Source organism: Desmodus rotundus, chromosome 6 (genome assembly GCF_022682495.2).
Source record: "Desmodus rotundus isolate HL8 chromosome 6, HLdesRot8A.1, whole genome shotgun sequence".
NCBI classification, from domain to species: domain Eukaryota; kingdom Metazoa; phylum Chordata; class Mammalia; order Chiroptera; family Phyllostomidae; genus Desmodus; species Desmodus rotundus.
The window spans coordinates 151,972,786-151,985,115 of NC_071392.1; the positions used below are offsets into that span (position 1 = coordinate 151,972,786).

At 47.6% G+C, this 12,330-nt stretch overlaps 1 protein-coding gene across 8 annotated transcripts in view; it reads left to right on the top strand.

Moving 5' to 3' along the window:
• Window positions 1-12,330, top strand: part of TENM2 (teneurin transmembrane protein 2) — a 610,087-nt gene that overhangs the window by 478,612 nt on the left and 119,145 nt on the right. For 5 of the 8 annotated variants that reach the window (XM_045185001.2, XM_045185000.2, XM_045185003.3 and 2 more), the window contains 2 exons: window positions 4,872-5,072; window positions 6,725-6,937. In XM_045185001.2, the coding sequence (XP_045040936.2) occupies window positions 4,872-5,072; window positions 6,725-6,937 (414 nt within the window). The remainder of the gene's footprint in view (window positions 1-4,871; window positions 5,073-6,724; window positions 6,938-12,330) is intronic. The other 3 variants (XM_045185002.2, XM_053926195.1, XM_045185005.2) reach the window with 2 other exon arrangements.

Genomic DNA, 12,330 nt, shown 5'->3' on the forward strand with positions numbered 1-12,330 from the left:
AGCCCCACACAGAGATTAGGAAAAAGAACACCTCTTGGAAAGTGTTCAGAAGCCAGCTTTAACTAGTCCTACTTACTCCAGTTACTTCTTTCAGAACAGTTATTCGGTACCCAGGTGTTGGGAGCACCTGGGGTACCTGGAAGGCCAGGGAATGCAGCCACACTGCCTTCAGCCTTCCTGCCCTGGGTGTGCCCTTCCAGAAGATGGTCTCTAGTTGTCCCTCTGTCCCTTCCCCCATAGAAAGAAGCAACCGCAGTCGCTAGGAAGGAAAGAACCTGGGTCCTCTCAGCCCCTCACCTGCTCCTCTACCTTTGGACTGGTTCAGTGGTTGTCTTCCAGCTGAGCCCATGTTCACTAAGTCCATCTCCCAGCGAAACATCCCTGCGCGTCTCAAAGAACCTTTTTCCTTCCCGCATTCCCAGTGGAAAAAGAAGTATCAGCTCACCCACAGTGAAGCCCACTGCCTACTCCACATGAAACAGCTTGCAGTGACCACCAGGATGTCCCCACCGAAAAGATCCTGTTGGACACCCTGTGCCCGTGTCCTCACTCAGCTTCTGACTGCTGGGGTGACAAGGAAGGACCTCAGGTGCTATGAAGTTCTCGGATGCAAGTGAATCCGTTGTCATCCCATTAACTTATAAATCTCCGGGGTTCCATACAAAGTAGTAGCCATTGCTGTCATTATGTCCCTCGGCACAAAGTAACGATGTGACTTATCCTAAGAGATGCACACAAATGCCCCCTCTGTGTGAAATCTCCTGTTTCATCATTTTTAGATCTGTCGCTACAAAGAGTCGGGCCCCATGACATCGTTCTTCTAAGATTTTCTAATACGTCAGGGATAATGCCCTTACCGGGGCCCCGAAGTCTGACCCCCTGATCTCCGCTTGCTCAACTCTATAGATATTTTTTCCTCTATTATAAAAGGTAGTCGCCCTCTGTCTGTATCATAGAACCAAATTGGGAGTTGGGTTGGAGGAAGTACTGATTTAATAACCCTGCTCAAAAGGTTAAAGTTCTTAAAGAGAAACGGATCGCAGGAGGCAACGCTGCACTCACCAAAAACAGGGGAGAGGCCAATAACACGGCAGGAAAGGTTAAAACAGCCTTTTGCGTACATCGTTTGGCGAGAGGAAAGCGCCAGAACCACGGCATTGCCCATCTCAGGATATTTTTCCCTCTGGTCAAACTTGTGCGGATCTGTACGAGTAGAATTGCAAGTGATTTCTCAACTTTCCAACTCTCCCAACAAGTCTCACTTAAATGTTCAGAATGAATTAACCATCCAACAAAACAAGGAAGCCACGCAGATCGTTACGGAAGGATGAAATCCCGTCTATAGATTTCTGCTCCCCGGAAAGAGTGAACCTTGTGATTCATAGGCAGTTTTCAAACTAGGAAACGGACTCAGAAAGTCTGGATCAGCACTCTTTCTTCCATTTAGCCTTTTTATTTCTGATATTCATCACAGTCATAACGTTCAAACAATTTACCTGAAAGTGGCCACGGCACTGAAATCAATAGTTGCCATCCTCCATTTCTGCTGCATAAACATTGTTCTGCTATTAACAAATTTGCTCGAGAAAATGAAAGGATGCCTTTGTGAGGCTCCATTCCAAGATGTCTGGGGGACGGGAGGGTGACGAGAGAGGAATTGACACATGAGTTTAAGTCAACCATGTTTCCATGTCAGCTCCATGGCTGAGTCATTTTTCAGTGACATTTAACTTCATAAATGTAATTCATGGTTCTTCGGGGGTTTATAGTACCTGTTGTTTGTAAAACTCCTTGACCTCCTTTTTCATCCTTAGGGATGAAAATTGCATTCGCAACCCTTTTTTTGTCAAACCTTTCGAGGGCCCAAGACTAAATGAATGCTAATGATCTCAGCTGCCAGGGAGCTGGTGGCGTGAGGCACGTGGTACTTACTGGTAAAGGCCACTGTTCCCCTTTTAAGTACAACCCTCTTTCTTTTTAGAAAGCCTTGTCCAAGGCCATCGTCCTTCCTGCCTGCTAAAGACTCTAAAGACGATTCCACGAGACCATCTCACGCAATTGGAACCAAATTTAAAATTCATAGTGAAACTGCTCCCCTTCAAGTCTGAACTGAGTTATTCCATCAGCTGCTGTAATCGTACCACACAAAGGGCATATTGACTGTATCACTGACCAGGGAAAGGGCAGCTCCTATTTCCAGATCAAATAAATGGTTCTTTCAGTGACGTTCCAGTCCTGGGCTAATAAATCGCAGAGGATTTTTCCGCCTCCCTTCATACTGTAATTCAGGATAAAGAAGAGTGAGCTCATGTATCTGGAAGAAAACTGCCCGTTTATTTATTTATTTTTTTGGATATTACTTTTGATTTCCTCCTTTTAAGAAAGAGATTAGAATATAGTTTTTGAGTTTTTTGACATCTCCTAGCCATTGACACCTCTCCAAACCTTTTAAATGGGTAATATAAATGGGTAACAAATGAAGGGTAATTTCGGAGGCACATAGCACATGAGATATTTTTGTGTATATTTCAGTTCTGCTGTGTTAGAAATGGGGACACAATAAAAACTAGAAGTCAGGGATTTTCTTTTATTAGAAGGATATGGAAAAGATTGATTCTGAACGAATTAGTTCATATTTTGCGGATCCCAAAATGCACAGCATTCTTCCCCAAAGCAAGCAGTCATTAATACCATTTTTCTTGTCAGTCCTTCACACTGGAAACTTGCCCCATTAATGACAAATGCTTATAGCAACGTCTGTCATTCATTCTGATAGCAATTGTGTATTGCACACCTACTGTATTCCCTGAGCACATGGTAGGCATGCGGCACCAAAGACATTACACTACCTCTTTGCAAATGACTCCTACATGGTTGAATCTGTCCTTCATTTACATACAGACGTGCTCCACCATCCTGATTGGAGCACATCTGAAGGTACCACAAAGGCTTCGTATCATCAGGAGTCAAAATCCCCAAGACAATGAATTCAACATTGAAGTGACTACAACCCAAGACAATGAATTCAACGTTGAAGTGACTACAACCAGAGCAAATAATATTATCCTTACAACTTTAATAATAAATCACTCAAATTCACCTTTCTGAGAATATATACCTGATTTTTTTTTTAACTGGTAGCTCCTATTTTCCCACAGCTCAAATAGTTTTGAACTTATTTTCAGGATATCTTTCTGAAAATATCCAAATGGAATCCTGAGAAACATCTCTTAATACTGAAAATTCTTGTTTTTTGCCTTAAGGGAGGGGTGCTCTTTGGAAACTTCATGGAATATTGTGATTTCTAATAAATCCAAATTCCTTGAGTCTGATGTCCCCCAGAACGAAATCGTTTTTGGCTTGGATAACCTGAATAATGTCATATTTACAGCCAGTGCCTCAGGTGTGAAATATACCATCGTAGTGTATACCATAAGAACTGAAAAAGACACTTTCCTACAAAAAGCTGAGACCCCAAGGCATCACCACCTCAGGGTCATGATGAGCTATTTACAAGCCAGAAATCTCACAGGTTTTAATCTTGGCCTTGGACAAGGAGAGAAATGAAAATCTGCTCTGAGAATTTGAACCACAAGATGGCACGCACACACAGGAGGGAGTGCATTACACTCTCCGTGTGGTCCAAAACACTTCGAGAGAAAAATTGGAAGAGGTCTCAAGCTGGCTGTGCCCTCGGGTGATGGCAGAAGCAAATGATTTAATCTAGGCCAATAGGCCTGATTTCCAAGCTGTTAAAATGAAGGTGATGTATGCCGTGGTCCAATAAGGTGAAGAGACCTTCCTATTTTCCTGATCCACAAGGTAACATCAGGCCCCCTGCAGGACCGCCTCCCATTCACCGTTCCAACTCCATGGTGTGCAGAGCTCTCTTCTCCAGACTCCTGGGACTCTAAGGAAGCTGGTCTTCTAAAATGCCCTGTTCATGCACCCTTGGCTGGATGGATGTCTAAAGCATGGGGTCACATTCTCATGCAAGAAGTCCTGAACTCTTTGAGTTGATTTCAGAATAATAATCTTCAGGCTACCCACTGACTCTGTATCCACTCTGATCATTGAAACAGGCAGACAATCAGACCACGGAACTGGCAAGAGCAACAGCACCCAGAGTCTGACCTTGAAGTAGTCCGACTGCCTGTCTGGTGGAAGGTCGGTGCCCAGCCACAGAGATTCACCCCTCCAGGGCCTTCGTGATTCTCTGTAGGAAGGTTACCCCCATGGGATGATTTCTACACCCAGCCTCCCCTCTTCTGTTCTACACATTTATTGTACTAACTCCCTCAGTAGGCGTGTGCGCAGACAATGGAACCTCATTTTAGGCTTAGCCTAAGTGAAACAATTAGGAGAGTCAATCATTTATGAATTTTCTTGATTTTCTTTTCAGTCTTTTGTTACCTCCTGAAGTCAAGTATGAGTGAAGTTAGAATGAGTATCTCTACTTTTCTCCCTGATAAGGGAGAAAAGGGTGTAATAGGGCTGGGCAGTACCATACACACACAGAGCACCAGTATTCATGGTCCATGCTTAGAAGCTCAGATGTGGTTCAGTTAAGGCACTGATGTGTATAAATGCAAGGTTCTGAAGATCAAATGGCACACCTCTCTATCTGACACCTCCTATTTCTGCTTGAGAAACTCCCTTTTTCTCTTACATTCTCTTCAAGTTTGAGATTTGGTGTTTTGACAAATAACAAGTCTTGAATTCTTTAAAGGGATCACGTCAACCTTACCTGGCTGCTGCATTTGCTTGCAAGGGGATAGGATTTGGTGAACCGCTGGTCCATCCAGCTCTCTTCTGGTGTCTCATGGCCCATCCCCCATGGGTAACCCTATTTTCCTCTTCATCTTTTTCAGTTGATTGCTTGGATCCCACCTGCTCCAGCCACGGGGTCTGCGTAAACGGAGAATGCCTTTGCAGCCCTGGCTGGGGCGGTCTAAATTGTGAGCTGGCGAGGGTCCAGTGCCCAGACCAGTGCAGCGGGCATGGCACTTACCTCCCCGACACAGGCCTCTGCAGCTGCGATCCCAACTGGATGGGTCCCGACTGCTCCGTTGGTAAGCCGAGAGGTTTTCTCCTCACTTTCCCCAATAGCCATGCCCTGTGTCCTCCGTGAGCCCAAACGCATGGGCATCTACTCTTCAAACTCAGCTGGGCCTTTGGTCCATGGGGCTTTGGCTCCTAACTCTTGTCTCCTCCATCAGGAAGTCTGTGATCCTTGAGAAATAACAGACCCCTGCGTAGGTTCTCATGCCTCGTTGGGGCCATCACTGCAAATGGATGAGAGGCCCAGGAGGGACGCTTCCATTTGCATTACAGATTTCCCCATGTATGCTCCCTGAAGGTACCAGAAAACAAAACAGAACAACTCAGTCCCAGGCAAGCTGAAAGGAACATCCTATAAAGCAGAAAAGAGGCTCCCTCGGGGTGTGCGTGAACCTGTTATAAAGCTCCGCAGCCCTCCGGTGACAGGCAGATAATGAAGTTGTGCTGTACACTTGATTTTCCTAAAATTCAGAGCATGTGACTTACCTCCCAAGCGACCTCACCAGGGAAGGGCTCAGCACTTCAAGGCAGCCCCAGCCTTCTTGAGGGTGGTTCCACTCCCTGCCAGGTGCCTGTCCAAGCGAGGAACCACCCTTCCGCCCCTTCCTCTGGCAGTGAGACAGCTGTCTGATTGCCAGGGCCCTTGGGCAGGGAATGTAGGTGAGGCTCTGCCTACAATGGGAAAGAAAGGGGTATTTCAGTGCAAAAAAAAAAAAAAAAAAAGACTTGGTTAATGTGGGCTATTTTGGAAGCCACTTGACTCTGGCTTCAACCCTGAGGCTGGTGATCCACGCCAAACTCTGCAGAGAATGGGGGGAGAGGAGCCCTAGAGGCAAGGCCCTACTGTGCTCAGGACATGCCAAGCGTGACTTTGACTAAGTCACTGGCCCTCCCTCCTGCTCTGGTTCCCCCCACCCTAGGCCTGACGGCCATGCCTCCCTCAGTGGTCTGTAGCAAGAGTGAATGCCTGACCATGCTTGTCCTCGTGTGAGAGGTCTGAAACGCCAGAGGGCGCACGTCTGTCTGTCTGTCTCCTCCCCACCACCAAAGACTTTGAGCTCCTTTGAGAAAGAAGCTGTGTAAATGCAGCATAGTTCCAGCGCATCACTGCCACCACGGTGCGGGTCAGTCATCATCGTGGGGATGGAGCTGTGGGGTCCCCCCGGGGCCTCTGGCCAGTTCAGGCCCTCAAGGGGGGAAACACCCCAGCTGACTGGGGGGTCAGGAGTCACAGGTGTCTCTTCACGGAGGCACCTCCCAGGTGACTTTTCCAAACCGGATGGCCCCGCCTGAGCTGCTGCCGCAGTGGCCTCCAGCTCTGAAACGGCGTGTCTCTCACTCCAGCGCATGTCAAAGCCACCTGGATTACTCATTAAAACAAATTTCTGAGGCCCACTCCCAGAGTTTCCAGCTCCCGAGGTCCAACCGAGGCACAAGAATTGGCATTTCTGACAAGTTCCCAGGTGACAGTGACGCTGCTGGTCTGGGGAGTCCCTGCTCCAGAAAAGACATAGCAATGAGTGAGTCCCCAGCCAGTGCAGAGAGAGAGGCCTCCCAAGGTAACATAGCGCTGTCCGGGGACCCGGCCACATGCGAGGCCTGGCCTCTAGTGGAGGGTTTCGCCAGTGGCGGTGTTGAGCTGTAATCATTGTTTTTCTTCCAGAAGTGTGCTCAGTAGACTGTGGCACTCACGGCGTCTGCATCGGGGGAGCCTGCCGCTGTGAAGAGGGCTGGACAGGCGCAGCGTGTGACCAGCGCGTGTGCCACCCCCGCTGCGTTGAGCACGGGACCTGTAAAGACGGCAAATGTGAATGCCGAGAGGGCTGGAATGGTGAACACTGCACCATTGGTAGGCAAACGGCAGGCACCGAAACAGGCACATATTGCTTTATTTTCATAAATCGTAGATCGGTAGTGATGGTCGTGCATTGCAACCGGCTGTTCCTTCAGGGACACACGTGCTCTCCAACATTCTTGCTGCCCCTCCAAATCTCCAAGGGGACAGCAAAGGGAAAAGCAAGGTCCCCCCAATGGAAAAGGCTTTCCCTTCTTTCCAGAAGCCCAGATTGGGAGGAAAGGGACCGCATAAGAAAATCCATCCAAATTACGGATCTTGGGGAGGGAGAAATGCACATGCATGGGAAATTGTCAGGGCCTGGAGGACTCAAGCTCCCAAAGGGCTGCCGTCTGTTCCCAGCTGGCTGGATCACTGGGTCCCTGCTCGCTGGCAACAGTTAAACTCACTTGTTTTAGACAAGGCTGGATGCAGGCAGGACCAGGAATCCCAGGTTTCCTGGGAAGCCACATACCATGTAATAAGTTCCTCCTTGGGCTCCCTCCCCATCACCACCACAGTCATCGGATGGCTCCTCCTCTGGCCCCATTTCATTCTCACTCAGCCACCTCTCTATCAGCTTCTTGACTGAGAATGTTTTTTAAAGGTCTCTTTCTTTGTTGAGAAGTAATAGTTCTCAAGTTTCTTTAGGGTTGTTTTTGTTTTTGTTCATTTGTTTGTATTTTGTCTTTATTGTGGTTTGGGGTGGGACAATACTGGATTGAATGTACCCAATTTTCTCTTTCACTGAGGCGATGAAAGTCACATGTCTCAGATGACCTCCACTTTACCTCCTGTTTTCAGATTTGCTCTTTAATCAGGTTAGGTCTGGGATTCATTTCATGCCAAGCTGGCTAATTCACTTGCTTGCATGAAATGCTCAGAGATGTCTGCAAACTACTGACTTGCCCCCGGCTGGCCATCTAGTTGGGGGCCCTCCCCTCTTTCCTTAGCCCCAAAACCCTAGTCCTAGGTCATCCACCTGGAATGAAAGACCAGGGTGAGGAGCTTATCCAGGGCTGACTCGGGAGATCGGACTCAGTTTCCCATGCTGTTCATTTGGGTGCTTACGCGGAGATGAAGTGCGCTCTGCATTAGACTTCCCCCGGTTCCACCTAATTGGACACCCAAGGGGCAGCGTGCCAATCCGGGCCGCAACCACAGCACTAGGACCCTGCAGGGACAGTCGGTTGGCAGTGAATTGTTTTTGCAATCTCTCAGTGATGCTCCAGATCCTCCTCCCCTTGCAGCCACTTTCATCTTCAGTTCCTTGCAGAGTCTGGGGGAGAATTCAGAAGACTTTCCAGGGGGGGACACCCACAGCCTACCACCAAGACAGTGTCAAATCTCACTAATAGCTGCCACTGGCAGGGACGTTTCTCGTGATGTGTTTCTGCATGCCCACTGTGATTTAAGTACTCTCCCCTTCCCCACACCTCCATTGCCCCCAGCCTCACCCCCCACAAAAGAGCTCTTGCCTGCCGATAACCTTTAAGTAGAAAATCCTACTTTTCCTCCATCCACGCAACCCAGCTTCACCTCCCCTTGGCTCTCCCCTTCCCATATCTGCCGAGGGCTTAGTGCCCCGCAGCGATGCCTGCTGGCTCTCTCCTCCCTGCCGCCCATCCCACATCTGGAAACAGCTCACAGGAGGGCAGCCCAGATGGATCAGAGCAGAGTCTGGAAAACCTTGGCCTGCGGGGCCAAATCTGGCCTGCTGCCTGTTGTTCTGTGGCTTATGAGCTAAGAATAGTTTTTACATTTATTAAGGGTTGAAAAAAATTGTTTAATATCTCCTTGCATTGGACAATTGTATGAAATTCGAATTTCAGTGTCCATAAATAATGGTTATTAGCAGAGAGCCACAACTATCGGCCGCTGTACTGTCAGCTTCCACTTTGGGCCTTGGCGTCGAATAACCGGGAGACCCCATGGTCCCCAAAGCCATTTGTTGTCTGGCCCTTCACAGGAAAAAAAGAAATGGCCAGCCCCGAATTAGAGAGGTGCACAATTCTTGATGGGGAGAAAGGAGAAAACGGGTCAGCATTTGCATTAGGAGAAGGACCCAGCTGAGGCTTAAAGGACATCAGGGGTCAAGGGGAAGGAAGAAGGTTCGCCTATCACTCCGTGGAGTGGAGAGCAAACTACAGTTGAGCTGAAGTGTTTCTGGGGCCTTTGGGAGTGAGATGGGAAGATGACCGCTTGAGTCGCAGCAGAAAAGGATGAGAATATAGCCAGCAGGAGAACACAGGCCATGTTTCCCTCTAGCTAGTCCTTTCGGTGAGATGAATTGGAGAAGGGTGTTTCTGCTACAGTTGAGCTGCAGTGGTTGGTTCAAGTTGTGCATCTCTGTGTGCCCAAATGCAAGTTCTTAAGAGACAGAGAGAAAATGCACGTTTATATGCCATGTCAAGCTCCCAAACTGCGGAGAGCAGTGGCCTGGGCAAGTCTCTTGTTCAGAACGGCGATCTCTCGCCACTCTGTGAGTTTGTGCTGTGTAACTTAGGAGATCTTTATCGCCAGTGTCTTTTCTTGGAAGAGGTTGGACCTGTCTGGTTTCGTTGGTAGGACGGACGCTGTCTCCTCACAGCCATGTTTCCTGGGGTTTGCTTAAAAAAATAAAATGAAAAAGGCCAGACATACCTTGGTTGGTGAGATTTGCTGTTCAGAATCTAGAGATGTCCGTACGTGCATAATGGCTTGCTTCTCCACCTCTGGCGCCAGAGCGGTTTCGTGGAGTTTTCATCTTTTATTTTGAGCAGACTCTCCTGTCAATTCATTTGAAGTAAATGCCACAATTTACAAGCCCAGAATCAGTCCTCCTCGGGGATACTGACAGTCAGACAGGAAAGAGAGGCTCTTTGATCCTCTCCGAGCAGAGCCTCGAATGCTGTATTTTGAAAATAGAAAATAAATAAGAATGAAATGGCACCTAGTCAGCAAACAACGTCTTGGGAGATGTGGGGGAAGGCCGAGCGCTGGGCGGCTAGTGTTGGGGTGCTCGGGTTGTCTGTGGCCTCTTTTCAGAAGGTCACGGGAGGCAGTTTGAGTAGGGTCATTGTAAATAGTCAACTGAATAATTCACATCAGCCCTTGTGGATCACATTTATTTTGCTGAAGGAAGCAAGATGATGGATGGGTTGGGGGAGGAGCGGTGGGAGGGTGTGGATGAAACACAGACTTCTAAAACAATTGGAGAGAGTCACTGGGATGCACTTCTGGAATTTGGGAGGGTACCCAAATGCACTTCTGGAATTTTTTCAGCCAAATTATATATTTTATATTTGGAAATTTAGTTTATATGGGTAAAAATTTATATATAAGGTATACTATTTCAACGTTAACCATTAGAGTTAACTCAGCAGTAGCCTGGATTCTACCAAACCATGATTCTTATAGTACCTCTCTCTAAAAAGTTAAGTACAAGGTATGGCTAAAATGTATAGAATTGCATAGATAAGAAATATGCTTTGAATCCAAATCAAGCACAATTCATGTATAGCTTTGTAATATATTGTATTAGTATTATTTGGATGGGCTGCATTTTCTCATGAATAAATCAGAAGGCACATTGTGTGGTTAGAATACTTTTATTCTTTAAACGTGATTCTCAATTGGGTTTTTTTTTTCCTATAACCTGCCACCACCACCACCAGCCCTTATTAATAACTTCATAAGGCCATCCGAGGCTGTCACACCAGGGCATAAAGGAACCACAGAACGGTTGGAAAATCACTTTCGGCTGAAGTAAACTCAGATAAGCATCTCTTATAAGAAAATAGAGTGGATGTTAGTGTGTGGCGTGAGCAGAATAGTTAGGCAATTACAGGGAGAAGCCAGCGTTCGTGTTGCTGGTGAACGCAAGGAAGAAAGCTAAATGCTCATTGAGGGTTGTTGCTGTTATCTCCTGAATGTGGACTGTCCAGACATCCATTCTGAATAATGCAGCCTAACACCCATAGCATGAGCCCACCAACACCAGGCACCGACGCTGGGTGAGCCGTTGGATATGTGGGCAGTGGCAATGTCTGTCACGGTTATTCCCACTTACTTTGTCTGTGTGGTCCTGACCTCCAGCTGCTTCTCGGGATCATGAGGACTCTGTTCCCAGGATCGCATGGGGCTGGGTGACCTGCCCATGTGCCACAAGTCAGAAAAGCTTTCCTCGGCCATACCGGGGCCCTTCCATTTCTCCTCTTTAATTGGTTGGGGGAAAGAAATAGGTCCTTGTGATGTTAATAAGGAAAATGAATCTTTACCCAAGGTAAAACCAGCTGTGCAACAACCCGGTGTGCTGGTTAAGTGATTGTCATCAAAAGCAGACAGGTCACGGTCCGAGAGGGAGAGAGCTTCAGCACCACAGGGAACAGGTTGGGAAGGAAGCGGCTGTCAGAATTAACCGACTTCAGACTGAAGGCAGCGGCTTCTGCCTCTCATTCTCGCTTCCTTCCGTGTTACAGAACTTTTCTCTGTAGCGATTATCCTTGAACATTTGAGCTTTCACGACTCTACAGTGAGATCAAGTGGAGATGAAATTAGCCACCGTGGAGCCGTCCTTACCACAGGTCCGGGGACACAGCTAACTCTCTGATTGGTTAATTAAACCCATTCCTCTGGGGACTCTTGCTGGGAGCCTGTCCTAGGAGCCTCATCTTTTTTGAAGTGAAAACCTAAAGTGACAGTCTTTCATGTTAAAAATGATGGACAAACTCTTAGCCAAGCACAAAAGATGTTCCACTGCTCTTCCCCCGCCGCCCCCTACCATTGGGCCAACATGTGAGCCTTCTTGTTGAAGGCCGATCGTCGTCGTGTGCCCAGGTGTTCTCTTTGGGTCTGGGTCAGGTGGTCTGCACAGGTGCCCTACCCAAACCCAGAACAAGGACCAGGAAATAGAAGTTTCAGGAACACATTTTCACCTCACTGCAAAACAGTAAAATACTGTGAAGGGGGGGGGGGGAAATACCTCACAAGTAATGAGATTCTCATCACCAAAAGTGTGTGCTTTCTTGGCCTAGATGTTGAACGGGGATGTTCAGCATCAACTGGAACGTGGACGGGATAGACACAAAGCTTGCCCTTACTTGACGGCGCAGCCATTCTGGAGTCGAAATGGGAACATTTTTGTAATGCTTCCTGTGTGATTTTGTAATATCTACCCATGTAATAAGCTCCCACAAAAGAACATAAGGAAGGAAGGCTCGGCATCTGAGTCCTGTGGGGTGACAATGACTTGGCGCATTCATTGTACCTTCGCCTGAATGTTTCAGAGGGTCCCGTTCATGTGCCAGCTAATGTGTAGCCCACAGTGACAGACTCGAAGAGTAGGAAGCTTGGTAGGAGGCGTGACTGACTTTGCCAAGACAGAGAACTAAAAACATAAAACCCATGGGAAAGAGTTAGCATGAGGAAGATTCCAGACTGAAAAGAAAGGAACA